Here is a 20566-nt window from a genome sequence, read left to right as displayed (position 1 = left end):
GAGTCCTGTTTATTACAACAGCGAAAGAGTGCAGTTTGGTAATACCTCTCAAAGCAATCGCGCGATCAGCAGTTTACAAGCCACAAATAAAGTTCGAGTTGACTAATCATGCGATAAAACACGTCACTGAGCAGTTTTCATACACCCCCTCTGTTCGATATGAAGACCCTGGTGCCTTTTTAAACATGGTTAAAGAGGCTGCCATCAAAGTCATTAAAAAAAAACACAAAAACGAACCTTGTTTTAATCTGCGAAATGACGCGTGTGAATATTGCTACTGGAGAAGAAAATCTTCGTACTGTGGTCTTCCCGTCTATATATGAAATTATTCTCGAATCAACAGACAAAAGAGAAAGCTTTGAAACATGGAAAGAAAGAATTCTTGAAAACATGTCCAACTACAACAAGGAAGGATCCAACTGGAGAGTCAACAAAGTTTTAAGAGTAGAAGTTAACATGATTGACTGGATACCTTTCAGCGGTTCTTCCTACATAGAGCTGTCTCCTAGCTTAAAAAGTAAAAAGGCGATCATTAACATGGAAAACAATGACAATAAATGTTTTATGTGGAGTGTCACCAGGGCGTTGAATCTAAAAAATAGAGACAACGAAAGAATTGACAATGATCTTATTAAAAAATCAGAAGAGCTCAATTGGAATGGAATGGAATTTCCTGTTTCCATTACTCAAGGTATCAACAAGTTTGAAGCGAACAATCCAGATATCAGCATCAACGTCTTTGGGTACGAAGAAAAAATAATCCATCCTTTACGAATATCCAAGTTTTTAGATCGAAATCATAATATCGATTTGCTGCTCATTTCAAACAAAGACACTAACCATTACTGTCTCATTAAAAACTTAGACCGATTGGTTGGTCCTTCAATAACAAAAGGAAAAAGAAAACAACATATTTGCAGAAATTGCATGCAAGCTTATGACCAAGAAGAAAAGCTTCAAAAACACCGAGAAGACTGCTATAAACACATCTCGGTTAGAATTGAACTTCCTAAAGAAGGGACAACCGTTCAGTTTAAAAACTACAACATGTCCATGAGAGTTCCGTTTGTAGTCAATGCAGACTTTGAATGTTTCACCAAACCTGTCAACACTTGCACCCCTGACTCAAAACAGTCATACACCAAACAGTATCAAAAGCATGTTCCAAGCTCGTTCAGCTACTTCATCAAATGCTTCGACGAAACCATTTACAAGGGAAAGCCAGTCATGTACACAGCAGAAAGCGAAGAGGACGATGTGGCTCAAAAGTTTATCACCAGGCTTGAAGCAGACCTTACAGAGATTTGGAACGATTGCGATTTACGACAAAAACAGTGGAAGGAAAAGAAACTCAAGACTGATGAGGATGAAAAGAAGTTTAAAGATGCAACCGAATGTCACATTTGCAAAAAGGATCTTAACGGTGACAAAGTGTGGGATCACTGTCATTTGACTGGAAAGTACCGTGGTGCTGCTCACAAACAATGCAACATTGATTATCAAATCCCAAGTTTCATACCCATTTTTTTACATAATTTGTCTTGTTACGACAATCACTTGTTTATCAAGAAATTAGCTGGAAAAGACGGAAAGCTCAATTGCATACCCAACAATGAAGAAAATTACATCAGCTTCTCGAAAAAAATCAAAGTGAGATATTGAAGAGGGAAAACCAAAAAAAGTAAAGAAAGAAATGAGGTTTCTTGACAGCTACAGATTCTTGCCTTTCAGTTTAGACAAACTAACTAAAAATCTAACCGATGAACAATGCAAAAACGTGGCTGAATATTATCCTAAAAAGGAACAGTTCAACTTGATAAGAAAAAAAGGCATTTACCCCTATGATTGGGTGGACTCGATTGAAAAATTCTCTGAAACGCAGTTGCCTCCAAAAGAAGCCTTTTATTCCAGACTAGACGATAAACACATCACTGATGAAGAATACGCGCATGCGCAAAACGTTTGGGACGTATTTGCATGCAAAACGTTTAAAGAATACCACGAGCTGTACAACATCTCAGACGTGCTCATTCAAACAGACGTTATTGAAAATTTTAGAAACGTGTGCATAGAAAGTTACGAACAAGATCCCACATGGTATTACACCTGCCCTGGACTCGCTATGCAAGCTTGTTATAAAAAGACTGAAGCTAAAATAGAACTTTTTAGCGATCCTGATATGCTTCGCATGACACAAAAAGGAATACGCGGCGGAATCAGCATGATCTCAAACCGATATGGAACTGGAAATAACAAATACATGCAAGACTATGATCCTTCACAACCATCGAAATTCCTCCAGTATTTAGACGCCAACAATCTTTATGGATGGGCCATGAGCAAACCTCTTCCCGTTGGAGGATTCAGATGGATGACTGAAGAAGAGCTAAAAAATTGGAAATCTATGCCATGCATTCTTGAAGTTGATTTGAGCTATCCTGAAGAGCTTCACAATTTACACAACGATTACCCTTTGGCTCCTGAAAGATTAACCATTGGAAAAGTAGCCAAACTCGTTCCAAATTTAAACAACAAAGAAAAATACGTCGTTCACCATGAAAACTTAAAACTCTATGAACGAATGGGATTAGTCATCACCAAAATTCATCGAGGTTTCACCTTTATAGAAGAACCTTGGATGGAACCATACATCGGTTTCAATACCAAAAAAAGAACAGAAACATCCTTCGAATCTGATAAGGAATTTTCCAAACTCATGAACAACTCTTTGGAAAAACCATGGAAAACATCGAAAATCATGATGACGTTAGACTTGTTACCACAAAAAAAGAAGCCTTAAAATTATCTAAAAAACCTCAATTCGAAAGCTTCACCATTTTTGATGAAAAATTAATCGCGGTTCACATGAAGAGAAAAAAGTTGGTTTACAACAAACCTGTTTACTTAGGAATGAGCATCCTAGACATCAGCAAGATTTTGATGTTTAAACACCACTATGACTACATGAAACCTAAATACGGTGATCGCTTAAAATTACTCATGACTGACACAGACTCGCTCTTTTATGAAATCGAAACGGAAGATTTCTATGAAGACATTGCTGATGATGTACTTGAAAAATTCGACACTAGCGACTTTCCTAACAACCATCCTGCCATTGAAAACGTTGGATTTAAGGTAGGTGAAAATAAAAAGATTATTGGCAAGTTCAAAGATGAGGCTGCTGGTAAACAAATTAAAGAGTTTGTTGGACTTCGACCCAAACTCTACTCTTACTACATACCCAAAGAAAAAGAAGAACACAAAAAATGCAAAGGCGTCAAAAAGAAAGTCGTCGAAAATCACATCAAACATCAACATTATAAAGACTGCTTAATGGATAAGAAAGAAAAACTTGCAACCATGAACGTTATCCGATCTCATCTTCATGAAAATTACACCGAAGAAATCAACAAAGTCGCACTCAGCGCTAACGACGATAAGAGGATCCTATTGAATGATAACACACACAGAACCTTCGCCATTGGACACTACAAAACAAGACGGTAAGAAAGATTTTTTAGATCACTTAGGTTTTTTTGAATAAAAAGACATCATTATTTTTATACTTATTCATCTTAGAAAATCACTAACAACAACATCTTAGAAAAATAATGAACCCCCACAATATATAACGCTATCAATGCGCTAGAACATTTTTGAATTAAAAAGACAGCAAGAAGTTTTATTAATTCCTTAATGTCACCATATATAACGTTATCAATGCGCTAGAACACGACTTGAGAAAGGATCAACGACATGCATCCTTAAGTATGGAAAAGTATCAATGCGCCAGAACCCGCATTTTTCATCTACTCGCACTGCAATGGAAACTGCCAGGAGAAAAAAGACTTATGAAGAAATGGAACAACATTTTGGTACTCATGAGCTTTCTACATCAAAAACTGATTATTCAGCATCAAGCAGTGAAAACATTGATAGTGGTGACGACAGTGAAAGTGGTGACATCGTTCAGCAAATATCAACAGCAGGAGCAGCAGAAAAAATTCCAACAACACGAGGTACATTGCCATTTTTCACTCCCCGTCTCGCAGAAGTTTTTGATAGGTGCAAAATTACTGACAGAAATGGGGTTTACGTATTAATGGCTGCTGCAGAAGCTTTCGGATGTGATACTGAAAACCTGGTGATAAATCTCACTTCTTTTCAACGCCTTAGAAAAAAAATTAGAGAAGCAAGAGACTAAGAAATTTAGCAAAACTTTAACCTAAATGATTGCCAAGAATTAGTGCTACACTGGGATTGAAAGCTGCTCCCAGCACACACTGGTGTTAAAAAGGTAGATAGACTGGCAATAATAGTAACTTTTCAAGTCAAGGAGCAATTGTTGGGAGTCCCTGAAATCCAAACATCTTCAGGTGAAGAGCAAGCTATGGCTGCTTATCAAGCAGTGGAAAAGTGGGAATTAACCGACAAAATTCAGGCAATTTGCTGTGATACTACAGCAAGCAACACAGGTCGAGTAAATGGTGCCTGTACAAATCTAGAAAAATTGTTCAATCGTGACCTATTTTACCTCCCTTGCTGTCACCACATTTTTGAGTTAGTTTTGAGGAGCTGTTTCGAGTCACTGATGGGTGCAATTTCTTTTACGGACATGGCGCTTTTCAAAAGAATTTTAAAAGCCTGGACGAAACCGATTACCGAGAATTGTTGGAGTTTACAATGATCTTCCTTGGTGGCATTCCGATGAACGGAATATCGTTTCGTGAACCAGGAGCTGTAAGTCGTGCTAGATGGATGGCAAAGACAATTTATGCATTCAAGATATACCTGTTTCAAAATCAATTTCAGTTTTCACATATGGAGAAGAACTCTTTAAGAAGAATATGTATGTTCCTTGTTCGAGTGTACGTTCAAGCCTGGTTTCTATCATCAGAAGCAATTACAGCACCATATCATGATTTCCTATTCGTGTGCCAGCTGATTAATTATTGAGACATAGATCCACAAGTAAGACTGCTGGAAAGAAATTTTCCAACCACCTCTGGTACTTAGTTCCCGAAACTCTCGCCATATTTGATGACAATGTTCCACCAGCAGTTAAGGCAAGTATGGCTTAAGTTTTGCTCGACAAAGATGAAGAAGCGGAGGAAGTAAAAAATCAAGTCAAGAGATATATTCTTCCCGAAAAAGACTTTTCTTCCTTTCCAAACATCAAGTTTCCATCTCTGTTAACTCCTGGTAAAAAACATTCTTCAACAGATTTTCTCTCAGCACCAATTTTCTGAACAAAGACCCTTCAGTATGGAAGGATGATCCTGGCTACAAAAGTGGAATTGAAAAGCTTAAGAAAATAGTGGTTGTGAATTATGTTGCGGAAAGAGGAGTCTAGCTCATTCAGGATTATAATAACATTCTCACCAAAGACGAAACTGAGAAACAATTTGTTTTACAGACTTTGCTGAAAGAATTGAAAATTTAAAAAGGTGTTACTTAATAATAACTGGTGCAAGCGTAAGACTTAAAATTCACACCGTCTTCTACCACATCAAGGATTTTATCACAAAGGATACTCCCTGGGACCCTATAGTGAACAAACTGTCGAAACTGCTCATCAAGATTTTTATCAACATTGGTCAAGGTATAAGTGAAACAATAATCATCCAGAGTACAAAGAAAGATTGTTATGCTGTATAACTGGTCTGAATAGTAAGCATCTTTAAAGAAGAATTTAAGAAAATTGCAGCTTTCGGTTTATAATGAACATTTTAACCAACTTAATCCTTATATGCAGTTAACTTAAAAATTATGAACTCTTATATTATATTTAAAAATAGTATTGTAGAGTATTTGTACTAATAGAGTATATTGAGCTATTTATTAATAAATTCTTTGTGTAGAAAATCAAAAAATAAGTCTTAAATTTTAATCAGATGCTATTTAATGGTAAGAAAATGTAAAAAGTAGGATTTAAATATTTATTTTATCACTTATTTTTGAAAGTAACTGTCTTTAAGAAGGTTTCAACAGTCAATAAGAATTTGTTAACAGATACGTTTTTTTTTTTGTTCTTCCATCTGGTAGTCCTTTGACCAGGTTTGTACTTTTTATTTAGGATCTCTTTGCATTTTGGCAGTAGTTTATACCTTAGGAAATGACGAAATTTTCACGCTATGCATAAGCCAAGTCAAAGCACGCTTTAAATAGCAAACCAATATTTTGGTCTATGAAGTAAAACCGGCACATGTAGCAAATAAAAATTGTTGATATTACATAGTAGAACACTCATATAACCACAATTTTGTTTAACCATAATAAGTAGCAAAAAACTAACAAAATTTAAACTAAAGCTGCCATAAATCCGTAACCCGTGAACCAATCCGACTGAAATTTTATTCAAAGTTTGGTGTGGTGGTAGGCAACATTTGCACCAAATTTTATCAAATTATATAGAGTGGTTCTCATTTAACAGGTGTTTTTATTGAGGCACTATGAAGTCAAAATTTCACTCAATTTGAACATTCAAATGAAGTTATTTTCCGCAGACAAAATAAAATGATTTCAAAATTTGCATCACAGGGTAACTACGCTATCGCCCCATATAAGTGGCGTTCTTAAGTCATCTAGGTTGGCATTATTATGATCCACGACAGCCGTGTCCGCAGTTTATAAACAGTTCAGGGAAATAAAACGCAATTAAAACAACCTCGCGACGTTGTTTTATTTAAACAACTTTTAACGTTGTGTGTTTTAATTAAAACCAATTTTTAATTTAATGAGAATAGTAAAATGAAAAACGCGTTTAAAATACGACAGTTAAAATATGTCTTATCGTCAGTATGAACGGGGTATAAGGGAGTTGTCAATAAACATAAAAAAACTTGAGTTAAGGAGATTTTTTTTTTTTTGCAAATTTTCAATAGATTTTGACATAAAAAACCCCTCATTGAATGCCATGATTTTAATTTTTATGAGGTAGTCCATCTGAACGAAAAAAAAAAAGGAAGAAAGTAAAAGGCCAAAAACAGTATATAAACAAGCCAGAAGAGCTTTGGTTAGGAAAGTAAAAACTCAGCTTTTAAATGAAGTGCCTTGCTGTCTTCAATGGTCTTCCTGATCTTTTATACTTATGGACTGATATGGATTTTAGAGAACATCTTTACTTGCATGCAAAAAAGCAAGGTTTTTCAGAAAATGAAGTTGATATAGTTATGTTTGCCGAGCATCTTTACTGTCCTTTAGTTACTTCTAATAAATACATGGATCAAATTAGCAATGGATATCGAAGAATGACATGTGAAAATGGATTTTTATTTGTGATGAAACAAGTGAGAAATGCTCTATCTATTTTTTATGTAATGTAAACTTATATTTTGTATTTTTTGTTATTAATTTTATTTAAAAGTTATTACTTGTTACAAAAACTATTATTTTGAAGTAAAAATTATTCAATTCTTAGCAATTAAGGCTTCTATATTGATTCTAAATTGTTTACAAATAAATTTCTGATTTTTTAACAATTCAACTTTTCTTTAAGAATCTTTTTTTTTAAGTTTCCTGGTCTGTTCATTATTTCTATATGTGGTGACGGTGAAGAAGGTGAATTATTCTTACAGAGGAAGATTCTTACATTTTATTACTTATTAAATGCGTTCTATGGGCCTTGTATATCTGAGGAGCTTAAGCCACCATACATAGCATCACGCCAAAAGACATGGAGTTTATGGCATAAAATTCTTAAAACCTGGGTGATTTTATGTCAGCAAGAACACATATTTCTTGTTGAATCCCTTGAAAGGCTAAATGTAAACCAACAATTGAGTCAAATATCTCTTACGTTGCTTTCGGATCTGTTCCTTAAGGCCAACAGGGATGGAAATGTTATGCATATGTTGCTTTTTGTGAACAATAAACTTCTTTCTTTGTACTCTGGGAAATGTTCAAAAGAACTTCAAACCAGTGATGTTTTGATTTTGATTTTGTTTGCTAAATATCATTTTAACTATAATGATGATACCTTGCCATATAGTATCTACCGAACACCTACTCAACTTATTGAGAATCCTTCACAACAAGTTGGTGATGAAAAACTTTTTCAATCTAATTTTATTCATCAATCAATCAGTACTCTTGATGATGTGGATGGTGTATCAAGTTCAGATGGAGATGAGTTTTTTACTCCTACTCCAATTGTGATTGATAAAAAGGATGAACAAGAATCTGATAGTTCTGATCTGGTAGGTTATTGTTAAGTATTGTCTTTATACATTGAAGGTAGTTTTTTGAAAATTTAGTTTTATGCATTTTTTTTTGTTTGTTTGTTTATTTTTGCTTTGATTTCATATCAAAAAATGCAAAAGAGATTTTTGATATTTGAACTGGCAGTTCTAATTTAAGGATACATTTAATTAAATTTTTATGCATAATTTGAAAAGTATATTGTGCTAAGAAATGGTTTCTTAGTAATTTTCAATGAAATTTTACTTTTGATCAATTGCATTTTTTTTTTTAGCTTCTTTTTGGAATTTTTTCTTGTTGGAATCAAAACAATTTTTTTTTATCATTCAAAATTGGATTCTTTTTCACAGAAATTACAACTTCTTCATTTAAGCGCATTCAATAACTTACTAACTAGGGAATTATATCAAGTATATTATTTGTTACAACTTACCTTTTTTTTTTATAGAATGTGGACAATGTAACAATTGACCTCATTAGGCACTCTTTTGAAGATGAAATAAATAAAGCTCTTGATTATGCAGTGTCAGACATAAGTCAGCACAGGAAAGATTCACTCTTGGAAGATAAAACTTTGGCACAGCAGCTTCTATTTTTACAAACAGATAATTGTAGTTATTCCCCGCACACTGCTCAATTCATTTTGTTGGATAAAAAAATAGTTTTAATTATTTTGTCTCAGGTATTAAAAAAAAATTTTTTTTTTTTTTAATACACTTAACCACAAAATTAACGCACCACTTATAAATTCTGGCTTATTTTGAAAAGTATTATGCATTTCCCGGATTTATCAATTACAAAGATGATAACATTGTTACGCCTTTTGTAGGTTTTATTCCATTTCTCTTATATAATTTTGAAATTACAGCAGCTTTTCATAAGTAGCATGTTTTGCCGTAATTAAACCTCACTTCTAAAAGAAAAGTATGTATTGGTTTTAAATTGTTTTTAAAAAGTAGAAAATTTAAAAGTAGAAAAGATAACTGTCATTTGAGCAACACTTGTTTGCCATGCAGCATTCTAGATGAAATTTCAAAGAGTCATGATGAATGTGTTGCAATTGTTACTTTGTCCAATGAAGGATTAACAAATCGTGAACTTGATAAAAGATGTGTCTCATACAACAGTTGGCAGGGTTTTACAAAGGTTTGCAGAGACCAATAATCACGCTAGACGTCTTGGCCTAGGCAGACCATGAGCTAGTAATGCCATGGAGGACTGATTCTTAATGCTTCGAACACTGAGAGAATGGTTGACTACTGCACAAAGTCTCTAAATATAACTTGCTGAGGTTCATGGAACTGCTGTTAGTCAAGATACCATAAGAAGAAGACTTCATGCTTTAAATTTATGACCTCGGGCAGAAACTACTAGTCCCAGATTGTCTGTAGACCACCGAAGAAACAAACTGGCTTTTGCAAGGAGGCGTATGAATTGGGAAATACATGATTGGGGGCAGGTCTTATTTACAGATGAGTCAAGGTATTGCCTTGTAAATTTTGATCGTTGCCCATGAGTGTACAGAAGACCAAATGAAAAATATTTCACTTGTAATATTCGAGAAACCACTTATCATGGAGGTGGCTCATTGATGGTATGGGGCGGAATATCTTTTACAGCTCGCATAGAGCTTTTTATCGTTGATGGTGGATGCCTGACTTCTTACTTACACATAGCAGACATTTTAGAGCCTTTTGTGGTACCTTTTGCACTGTACATTGGAGATGGATTCCTTCTTATGCAGGATAATGCTAGACCGCATATGGCACATTGTTACTGAATACTTAAGTAGTGTTAATGTTCAAGTTTTAGAGTGGCCAGCTTGAAGTCCAGATATGAACATAATGGGACGCTGTGTTATATGGACATAATTGGACGCTGTTTTAGAAGCTAACATCCACCACCTAGCAGCCTAGATGAGCTGCAACAAACTCTTATCTGTGTGTGGGAAGATATCCCTTAAGAAACAATTAGATCTCTAATTGGAAGTATGCCAAGGCGCTTTCAGGCTGTAATAACATCAAGAGGTGGTAACACTAGTTATTGATAAGTCAAAAATGTTTCAATTTAAGCTGTATTAGTGTGCATACTAATAATAATAATCATTTTACTTTACTTTGTTAAACGAACCATATTTTTGGTTCTTTTTTTCACCATCCTCAAAGTCAATTTTATTATTATCATGAAAATAATTGTGTTAATGTGTTCTATTCTTAATATATTTGTCAAAATATATGATAATATTGACAACAATTAAAATTGAAATGTATAAGTGGTGTGTTAATTTTGCGGTTAAGTGTATATTCTTCATGAATTATGACTGGAGGTTTATTTTTCAACTTAACATAATATTTACACTATAACTTTTTAAGGTTAAAAAGTTGGATTCCCTACAATTTAAAAAATATTGCTTCAATATTATAACATTTTAAAATACATATATTATTTTATTTCAACCAAAAAGAGTTATTACTTTTACAAAGAAGGTAAATAAAGCTTTTGCTTTTTTTGTTTTATTTTTTTAGACTCATTTTTACAAAGTAGCTCCACTGTTACAAGTTCTTTTGGAGAAGCTATCTAGTATTTTGGGAAAGTTTGATAATAAACTACCATCTTTAAGGAGTCGTCTTTTTGAGGATTCTAGCAAATATGTTATTAAAATAAATGATTTCTTGCATAAATGTATACAGGTAAGGTAGTTATTTTATTTTACTCCTTCAGCAAAGTTTTCTTTTGTTAATGTTATTGTGTGCGATAGTTTATTTCTTTAATTAAAAATTATAGTGTTAATTTTATGCTTTGGATATTTTAAATGTAGTTAAATTCATCATTTTAACAAAACAGGAAGGAGCGCCATTAATTTGTTCATTATAGTGCATAAACTTATAAAAAGTTGACATTTACACAAGAGTTAATATAAATTTATAAATAGATTTTTTAAACCTCATACCTTCATGGGTGACATTGGTCATTTTATTGCAAGAATAGCAACAAAAAAAAGGTAAAAACTCTTTTAAAAAATTTTTCTATGAAAAAAAACTTAATTTATTCTTTTTAGTTTCAAAAAACTAACTTTGGATCTGCATATTTATAGTTTGTTGTTGCTGATATGTCATGTGATGTTAGATATATAATGTATTTCTTTTTTTTTTCTTTTATACCATTATTTAGGTTAGTTTTCCTGCATATTTAGATATTGACACAACATATAACAGAAGTTGAGAATATTTTAACAATTACAAAAGATGAGCAGGTGGAAAATTTTGATCGTCAATGTTAACAATATTATTTTTAATTCATTTTTGTTGTTCTTGTTCAAATATCCTGTTCCAACTTATGAAAAGCTACAGAGTTATTTAAACCTTTTAAGACTTCAACTATGGTAAAAATAACATTCTACAAAAGATGCAGATATTTACCAAAAATTTGTTTAGCTGATACCCCTGATGAAACATTTAAATTATGCCTCTGCAAAGACTACAATAACAACAAAGTGATGCTGATTATTGCTCAAATATTTGAACATTCAGAATATTCAGGTTTTTTAAATTAATAATTTTTGACGGCTGAAAATGACAAATAGAAGTTGCAGTTAGAAGTTTTAAGATTATGCTTCAAAAATAAAACAACAAAAATCAATTAAATATGTGATTTTAAACAAATAATGATTCAAAGATCTTTGTACTGGACAACAAAATCTCAGATGTGTTTTTGTGGTAATTTGCTGAAAACTAAATCTAAGCATTTTCATTGTTTTAGGGATATCACCTTTTTTACTGTTATCATCTGGTAAAAGATTTTTTAAATCTATCTTGACTCAAAAGTCAACTTTTAGTGGAAGAAGAACTTTCTTTTTGACTTTGATTATGTTAAGAATGCAATTCACTGAGTGATCTGGCATACTTTATAATTTCTCAAAGTGACATGAATTATGACAGCTTGGGTTTTATTTCATGGAAAAGAAGTAACAAAGTTAATTATTCAGTTGGTCCATCAAATTAAAAGGTACTATTCAAAATGCTCTTCAAAATTCTTAAATGTTCTTATAAAAGAATATGATCAAGGAAAGTTCGAATTTACCTAAATTAGCAAAACCCCAAGCTCAAATGTGTTAACATAGAAATCTCAAAATGCATTGAAAAATCTCAATATCACTTTAACTGATTTTATTTCATATAGTTTCAGATGTTATGATCAATATAAGGATCTTGACAGGTATACATAACCAAAACTTCTGGTTTTGATAAATTTAATTATGGTGGTATTATAATAACTGACAATTGGTTTAACATTTTAGACATTTTAGTAAAGATTTAAATATTACTTGTAAACATACATTAAAAGTTGTTAAGTTGTAAAATTTCAGTAATGAAATTTGTTTGTTGTTTTTTTACCACTTTATCATTTTTAGTCTCATTTTTTATAATTATTTATAAAAAAAAGTTTTAAGTCAAATTGACCATTTTTAAATTTTATATTATAAATGATTTTGTTACTTGTCTTGAAAAAAAGGTTTCAATCAAAAGAATCAGTTTTCAAAAGGAGTTTTATAAATAATTTTGGGCATTGTGGAAATGGCCAGTTTTTTTTTTTAAGTAAAAATGGCTAATGACTGGCATTTCTCAAATAACATCAAAACTTACATCAATATATTGATAGAATTGTATATAACTGATACAAAGAAATCATAGTCTTAAACATCACATTTCTTATTTTTTACCTTAAGAGATTTTTATATTTCTTATGCAGCATACTGTATTTCATTGTGTTTTCCCAGATAATTGGATTTAATGATTGTGTTTGATAATAAACTATAAACAACAGAAAATATAGTTTTAATTGTTTCGCATGTAATTAAAAATCATAAAATCATCTCGAACTTTTACCAGAAAACACAGTTTAAGGAAGTAAATCAACTTTTTGACTTTTAAAGCTTCTCATTTCAGCATTTTATTCTTTGATTTTTATTGCACATTTTGTACTATAATTACTACTAGAACTATAACTACTACTAGAACTATTACTAACTTTTAGAAAAAAATTAGAAAATGTTTTTCTAATAGTTATTTATATCTAATAATAATTATATTTTCCAATGTCTTTATGATAACCACTAAAGTAAAAATACATAAAACAAACAAACAAATAAAAAGTTAAGTAATTTAACATGAAATTCAGATATGCTGGGCATATACAAACCAATTTTGACTTATGTTTGTAAATACCCTAACATGTTCATACATAGGCTTCTAACTTAATATTCTGTTTAAGTAAATATTTAGTTTAAATAAGACAATATCAAAAACCTAGACTTATGGTATTTGAAATATTGCTCAAATACCTAGTTATCAAATCTTTAACATCATTGTTACCATTATTTTAAATTGTTGGCAAATATTTTTGTTAGCATATGTTGTGCTTCGCAAGTTTTCTGGAGTAACAATCAACCAACATTAAAGTACCAAGACAGTTTTCAAAGGATAACTTCTTTTTTTATCTTACTAAAATCAAGGTGTTCATTTATTGATTCTTTTATTGGCAGATTAAATAAAATATTGATAAAATACCTGTTGTTGTTTATTGTTAAATTTTTTATCATTGCATTTCCTTTAAGGTGATCTTGAATCTGAAATTGAGAGTTAACTAAAATGATCAGATTTACTTTAACAGATTATCTTTAAAGTTGTTAATTTTAAAATGATCAGATTTAATGATTTTGATGAATGTAGTCATCTGCATTACACTTTATCTTAATCTTATAAGATTGATAACAAATCTTAAAGTTAATAGTAAATCTTAAGATCAAATGCAAACATGATTGTAATCATTTTGAAGTATTTAAAACATTTTTAAACAAAGTTTTCAAAATAAAATATTCAATATAATTTTGTCATCTTTCATGTCACATGCTTTTTGCCATCTTTAATAATGTCACAAGCTTTTTGCCATCTTTCATAGTGTCACATGCTTTTTTGCCATCTTTCATAGTGTCATATGCTTTCATAGTGTCACAATAAATAGAATATTAATCCATTTTAATTGCCAGAAATTTTGCACAAAAAAAATTATTTTGGAAATGGAGATAAGTTCTCTTATATTTACTAATTATTATTACTATTCTTTTTAAAATGTTGTTAAATATATACATAAACATATATGGATTATTTGCAATAATATTCATGTTTAATCTTAACTAAAATTATCATCTGTAATATATCAATTATCATCATCTAAGCACTGAAGCAGATCTTTCTACTATTGAACAATTTTCTCTGTAGTTTCAATCAAAACCAATAAAACAAGCATTTAACAACTTTGTTACAAAATGGAAACAACTTACTGGTTTCGAAGAATTACTTCTTGATGATGTAAAAGCAGAAAATCTACCAACAAAGTAAGAATAATATGTATTTGTAAAAAATAATATGTAAAATATGCACTGTAACAAGTGCCTAAAAGTTTAAAGTTATGTTGGTGTATTAGGTTACAAGTTAAATGAAAAACAATTGATGGTCCGCTTTTTTGCTTGCTCTACTCTTGTACCTGCTGTCATTTTTTGAAATTATTATTTTAGGCTGGAGTCTGCTGTAAGTGAGTTTCTAAAGTCTGCCAAGTCACTTTTTTTGTTTCTTTTCATTCGAAACAACAGTCAAGGAAAGTTATCAGGTGCCGAGAATCAAGATGTTATCAACACACTTAAGGATATAGCTATCCGCAAGTTAAATCATTGTTACAAGTTCCTCGATGTTAAAGGTGCAAGCAATGTCACAATGACAACTTATCAAAATGAATTCCCTGCCCTTGTTCACTTTATCTACACTAATAGGTAAGTTCTTGTACTTCAATGATAGTTAACTTATATAAAAAATATGAAAAACTTTTTTTATATTTTCATAGAAATGCAAATCGTGTTATCGCACCAACTATCACTATAAACACCGATTCTGTATCTAATAAGTTAAATCGCTATATTGTTATAAAGCAACGTGTATGGGACTTTTGGCAATACGTCGAGACAATGTTGACGAGAGGCTATACGTCTATAATGATGAACGATGGGGATTTTAGTTATTCTTATTTCATTTGGTTTGAAGACCTGAATGGGAATCCTATATATCCTCAACATTCATTGAAAGACCTACATTATGACCAACCAACTGGAGTACTTTCAGGTTCTTTCTACAGGTGAGTCCTGTTTTTTTAATTTACAAAAGTTATCTATTAAAAAAAAAACTTTCACCACCGATAACTTGACGTCTTAACTAGTTAAGCGGTATTTTTTAGAAATGCTATCCAGCATCTTTTCCCATCAAAATCTCGTGGTAACGTGTACTGTTACGAACTTGTATGTGTGCATCTTGGTGTAGTGAGCAATAATTTCATATCTAACTCGTGTAGGAAACTTGCTAAAACATTAAGAGAAGCATCTGACGAGGCAAATGCATCTCTAGTTTTGCTTTAAATTTTTATAAATTTTATTTTTATACTTAACAGAAAATCGAAAAAAGAGTTTTTCTTTTTTTTTTAAAAAAAAAAAATTCAATTTTAAACACTAATTTTACTCAAGGTGTGGTCTCTTTTCTTGTTGTTTTCTTGTTGCATTCATTAAACGTGACGTGAAGCGACGTGAAGCGACTCTGATTATTTACAACGTTTTTCTCAAAAAAAAGGTTTTTAAGTCTAAATACAGTTTTTAAGTCATACTTTGTTAAAATATGCTAGTTTTTTGGTTTAAAACAGTTCTTTACATAATTTATATATTAAATTTTTTAAATTGCACTTAACAAGTGTCTGTTAAGCTAACTATTCTGATATTCAGCGTTCAAATGACCAAAAACAATTTTATTATAACTTCGGAATAATTGATCGTTTAATTCTTTACCTCCGATCGCTTATTTATCTTTTAAAGCCATATAGTTATAGATTGCATAATTCCTGACTTCTTGCATCTTGATAGGCCATAATTATAATATTTTTGGGCACCAAGATGGTAGCGAGACTTATTAGATAGATCAGTTAAATGAACTCGAACCAAATCGCAGTAATTAACGGTAATTGAAAATGCACAATTGACATCTGCAGATAATGGTTTCATTGCAATGACGGTGTCATACAATTTTTGTAAGTTTGCTATACATGCTTGACAAGTTTGCTTGACATGCTTGGTACTGTTTGCTTTTCACTGCTTTTTAAACTATTTAAATAATTGATTTAAGCATTTCACGTTATAACTATATTTTGATTGTTCTTCGAGTGAAATTGCGTTGTGCATACTTGATTTACATTGATTACTTCAACTTCATTCAAAATTATAAATTCATTATTGACACACCAAAAATTTGCATTTGATTTTTCATGCCAGTGCCATCGTTTGAAGTGTTGAAATAACAATGGGATCTTTCAAGTATTTAAAAAGACTTATAACAATCCAATTCTTACTCAATGTTTTCAATTTCCAGCTGACGTCAATATTTAGATTATGCCATTTTTAATCATTAAATTTATTATGGTGTCTCCTGTCGGCTACAGCTGCATCTTTTCTGCTTAATATTTCAACAGCAAACTTAGTTGAAGCCAATACATTTTGGAGTTACAGAAAAACTCAAAATTTAATTTTTAAATGTCAAGTATATTACGCTTAATGAAGGTTTTAAAGAATTAGTAGTTGTGCAAGTGAATATAATTAGAAATTACTCGAAACACTGCTGTAAAAAAGAAGCATTTTGTTTCGAACCGATTAACTTTTAACGAGCTTAAGACAGCTTTACGAGCAAATCATGAAGCAAGTGAATGTTTTATTGCTTTTGTGCAATTGTTTTGAATATTTTGGGTCCAACAGGTACTATTTTTCAAACAGACGTTCTCCTTTTCTTTAGATTGAAAGGGACTGTTTTTTTCTGAGAGTAAAACCTTGAAAAAAATCTTTTAGGTTTTTTCTTGAATCAGCTTAATTCCATCTCCATTTATACACCTTGACAATATAATTTGTGAGATTTTGTATTCAGCCAACTAAATTTAAAAGAATTCTCTTGGAATTATTATGAAAATACTAAAGCTTTCCTTTTTGTGATTGCTTTTAACCAGAGCTAAAAAAAAAAGTTGCTTGAATTTGTTTGAATTTTTTTTAACTTACACTGAAAAAGTCTCTAATAATCGCGGCTAAAGTGGAGGCCTAATTTATAGGACTCTTTTTTGATTTTGGGACAATTTAATCTAACTTTAAAAGCAACAGCTTAAATATCGAGGGGAAAAAAAAGAAACTGCTTTGTGAACTAAAAATTAATGAAACAATAACTTTAAAAAAAGTGCGCAAATCATGCACAAATATAACAAATATAAAAAGGTGATAAACGCCAACCGACAGGTAAACTATTTACCAACCAAGATTGCCAACCAGCATAATCTACTAATTAGCACGTCACACTACCAACCAGCAGGTAAAATAGGAACTCCAAATGCGCAGTCATCTTCTATGCCTAAATTATAAAATCCTCCTTTTCCATTTTTGTATTCAGATGTAACTATGCGAAACCATCCTCTTTCACCCCAAGGCTCTCCCCATGAGTTTCGACCTATCCAGAATTCAACTCCATTTTCATCAACACCCCATCCATGAACAGATATTGCATGATTAGCAGTAGAAATAGCATGGAATTCGTTATATATGCCGCCTTTATATTTATCAAATAGCGGAGTAGCCATAATTACGCAAGCAATTGGACCCCGTTGAAAGATCTCTGCCATAATTTTCTCACGTCCTGAGACACGACCTGAAAAAAAAAGATAAAAAACCTACTAAAGTTACAAACTGTGAGATATCAAGCTTAAAATATCTCAATTATGACTTACCATATTCTGACACAAAGAACTTGGTGTAATTTTGCACAATAAAGCATTCTCCAAACGTTAGACATGTTCCACACTGGTTAAATGTATTACATTCCTGATCTTTTGCTTGATAGTTATTGCAGGTTTCATCTGGAATTCCATTTTTATGAGCATATTCATAAACAGCTAAATTGCCACCACCGTGGCATGTACCAGCATTGCCTGAACCAAGAAATTAAAACGTATTAAATATATCGGGCAAAATTGTATCGAAAAATTGCATTTTTATGCTTCATGCTTACAATATGAGTAATCTACAATGCTGATAAAGCATACCGCAGTCAAGTACGTGTTGAACCGATAAAAATGCAGACGGAAAAGCACCTCCACGCATAATATTTATTCTATCGGCAAGTGCACTTGTTGTGGCGTGTGCCCAGCATGAGCCGCAGTACTGAGGAATGTGTTGATTTCGAGTAGTACTAGCATAATTAGTTCCATTAACATTTCGCCAATCTAGATTTTTAGGCAGTTTTGGTATATGAAGAAACTCGTGTGGTCTGGGAGTTTTTCTAAATTAATAAATATTGTCTGACACAAATGAGCTAAATTCATAACAATTCCTTACAAATTTTTATTTAAAAATACTTCAACTTACATCACTTCAGAAATATTTTCATCGATTTCGGGGATATAACATTGTTTGTGTCCTATTGGACGAAACGCGCTTGCACCAACCGAAACCAAGGCGCTAACAAAAACAAAGCTGAATCTAAACATTTCAAAATTTAATTTACTTTATCTACCTAAATTTTTAACTTTTAAATTGTACTTCTTGTCATGTGATTAAAGTTATGCATTAATGACGTAGATATTTTCTTGTTTTGTTAGAATTGTGTTAAATGTGTTTTTATTTGTTTTTCATATAAGAGCTTTTGTTTAAATATTCAAGCTGCTCTGTCACTGGTTAATATTGCAATCTGCTCTATCGCAATATTCCATCGCTGTTAATATTGATTTTGTAATCTGCATTTGGACTTTGAAATTGTTCGCTATAAATAATAGTTTCTGAGAAAGAATTCTACAAGTCTCGTGATAAATTATATCAAACAGGAATAGTTATACTGCCCAAAAATAATTAATTTTATTTGAAAGAAAGTTTCCTATTCACTTGCAAAAAAAAAATTACTACCCCAAACTTTCTTGACATTCTCATGAACCAAGTTAAAATAAGGAGAGACTCCGTTACAAAATTTCTTGGTGTTTTTTATGACGAAAAGATCACTAAGAGAAAACACATCGGTATTATTTCCACAAGATATTCCAAAAGCGTTGGAACCCTATATAAGGCCAAAATTTGTTTTGACAAAAAAAGCCATACAGCAACTTTATTACACATTTATTCAAAATTAATTAAATTATACAAATGTTGCACGGGGGGGATAAGATCCCTGCTAGCACACAACGTTGAAAAAACGTTGAAATAACGTTGATCGACGTTGATCAACGTTGTTACAACGTTGTTTCAACGTTGTTTCAACGTTATGTGCTTGCTGGGATAGAAAGTTAAATTACAAAGTCTTTTCATTGCAGGAAATATACATTCCGTTTAACTTTGCGGATCGTTTAACTCGTTGCAAGCAACTTTTTAAATAAAATGAGAGTTTTATGTCTACATGACCTCAATGTTCTTAACTTTTTATGCTTTACGTATATATTTAAAATCGGTTTATCTTTACCCATCTTTAAAGATCTCTTTACTTAGTAGCAAGTAAATAAATATTGCATCTTGCATTTGAATCCTTTTTTATGATTTTAACAGGTTCTAAAAATAAGATCATGAAATCTCCTTTCAAAAACTTTATTTGTATTTGTAAAGTTTTTATATGTACGAAAGACAAATGAAAACAGCAAATTAAAAATTAAAAAAAAAATTAATTCGAGTTATTTTTTAATCATTAACTGAGGCTTTTTTTGGTTTTTTTATTTTTTTAAATCATTAGTTTATTTTAAATACTGGTATGAAAAAGAGGCTGAAAGTAGAGTGGTATGAAGACAAGGCTAAGAGTAGAGTGATATAGAAAAAAGTATTGAGAACCAAAAAAAAGTAAAATGCTACTTCATGTTCAAATTCTGGCTTTAAAAATGAATAATAATATCGCTAGCGATTAAATTCATTAGTATATCTATCAACTTCTATTTCTATTGACTCAAGGTTCTGGATTTAAAAAGATAACTAGAAATCACGGTCATTCAAACTTTACCAAAAAGCGCCAAGTTATTATATTCCACTAAAAACCCTAATATTCGCCATTTTTTTCTTCAAAACGCTTTCATTTTTAACGAAAATTAATTACCGTTACATTGGGTGTTTAATGGGATTTTTTACAACTTTGACTTCGAATTAGAGCACTCTCCGTTAATTTTCAGGTCTATGTTTTTATATTTTTTTGAATCAGCATAAAATTATCTATCGTAATCAATCATAAAAAAAAAAAAAATTGGGGGGGGGGGGAGGGGGAGGGGAGAAACTGCA

General features: G+C 31.5%; 3 protein-coding genes across 5 annotated transcripts; 2 read left to right on the top strand and 1 right to left on the bottom strand.

Moving 5' to 3' along the window:
- Positions 1 to 255: 255 nt before the first annotated feature.
- LOC149891042 (uncharacterized) lies at positions 256 to 2948 on the top strand. Its single transcript, XM_090082026.1, has 3 exons — positions 256 to 1376; positions 1732 to 2301; positions 2909 to 2948. The coding sequence occupies exons 1-3, from the start codon at positions 256 to 258 to the stop codon at positions 2946 to 2948; spliced, it is 1731 nt and encodes a 576-aa protein (XP_089938152.1).
- A 3684-nt stretch (positions 2949 to 6632) lies between these two features.
- LOC145202425 (BLOC-3 complex member HPS1-like) lies at positions 6633 to 16000 on the top strand. Of its 3 annotated transcripts, XM_090081737.1 has the most exons (8): positions 6633 to 7292; positions 7518 to 8201; positions 8651 to 8884; positions 10728 to 10892; positions 14481 to 14596; positions 14777 to 15028; positions 15100 to 15387; positions 15487 to 16000. In XM_090081737.1, the coding sequence occupies exons 1-8, from the start codon at positions 7047 to 7049 to the stop codon at positions 15662 to 15664; spliced, it is 2163 nt and encodes a 720-aa protein (XP_089937863.1). In that variant the 5' UTR covers positions 6633 to 7046; the 3' UTR covers positions 15665 to 16000. The 3 variants fall into 3 exon arrangements, 1 of the variants encoding a protein (XP_089937863.1); XR_016450712.1 differs by lacking the exons at positions 14481 to 14596; positions 14777 to 15028; positions 15100 to 15387; positions 15487 to 16000 and adding exons at positions 11135 to 11203; positions 11396 to 11446; XR_016450713.1 differs by lacking the exons at positions 14481 to 14596; positions 14777 to 15028; positions 15100 to 15387; positions 15487 to 16000 and adding exons at positions 11135 to 11203; positions 11374 to 11446.
- Positions 16001 to 17466: 1466 nt separating this feature from the next.
- On the bottom strand, positions 17467 to 19350 carry LOC145180239 (cathepsin Z-like). Its single transcript, XM_080055097.2, has 4 exons — positions 18689 to 19350; positions 18367 to 18602; positions 18052 to 18252; positions 17467 to 17972 (listed from the first exon to the last, which is right to left on the bottom strand). The coding sequence occupies exons 1-4, from the start codon at positions 18808 to 18810 to the stop codon at positions 17626 to 17628; spliced, it is 906 nt and encodes a 301-aa protein (XP_079911223.2). The 5' UTR covers positions 18811 to 19350; the 3' UTR covers positions 17467 to 17625.
- Positions 19351 to 20566: the final 1216 nt, after the last annotated feature.

The sequence above is a fragment of the Hydra viridissima genome, unplaced genomic scaffold (assembly GCF_058129835.1).
Source record: "Hydra viridissima isolate aposymbiotic clone 2 unplaced genomic scaffold, HvirCarnegie_v1 scaffold_3, whole genome shotgun sequence".
In the NCBI taxonomy this organism is placed as follows: domain Eukaryota; kingdom Metazoa; phylum Cnidaria; class Hydrozoa; order Anthoathecata; family Hydridae; genus Hydra; species Hydra viridissima.
This window is presented reverse-complemented; position numbering and strand designations above follow the sequence as displayed.

Bases quoted from the DNA above. Each gene is read 5' to 3' on its own strand.
- LOC149891042 (XM_090082026.1), top strand. From the start codon at position 256: ATGACGCGTGTGAATATTGCTACTGGAGAAGAAAATCTTCGTACTGTG. The intron at 1,377-1,731 runs GTTTAAAGATGC...CTTGCCTTTCAG, and splicing joins ACTGATGAGGATGAAAAGAA to TTTAGACAAACTAACTAAAA. The intron at 2,302-2,908 runs GTATTTAGACGC...CTGTTTACTTAG, and splicing joins CAACCATCGAAATTCCTCCA to GAATGAGCATCCTAGACATC.
- LOC145202425 (XM_090081737.1), top strand. From the start codon at position 7,047: ATGAAGTGCCTTGCTGTCTTCAATGGTCTTCCTGATCTTTTATACTTA. The intron at 8,885-10,727 runs GTATTAAAAAAA...TTATTTTTTTAG, and splicing joins TTTTAATTATTTTGTCTCAG to ACTCATTTTTACAAAGTAGC. The intron at 15,388-15,486 runs GTGAGTCCTGTT...GGTATTTTTTAG, and splicing joins CTTTCAGGTTCTTTCTACAG to AAATGCTATCCAGCATCTTT.
- LOC145180239 (XM_080055097.2), bottom strand. From the start codon at position 18,810: ATGTTTAGATTCAGCTTTGTTTTTGTTAGCGCCTTGGTTTCGGTTGGT. The intron at 18,603-18,688 runs GTAAGTTGAAGT...TTATTAATTTAG, and splicing joins GAAAATATTTCTGAAGTGAT to AAAAACTCCCAGACCACACG. The intron at 17,973-18,051 runs GTAAGTCATAAT...TTTTTTTTTCAG, and splicing joins GTTCTTTGTGTCAGAATATG to GTCGTGTCTCAGGACGTGAG.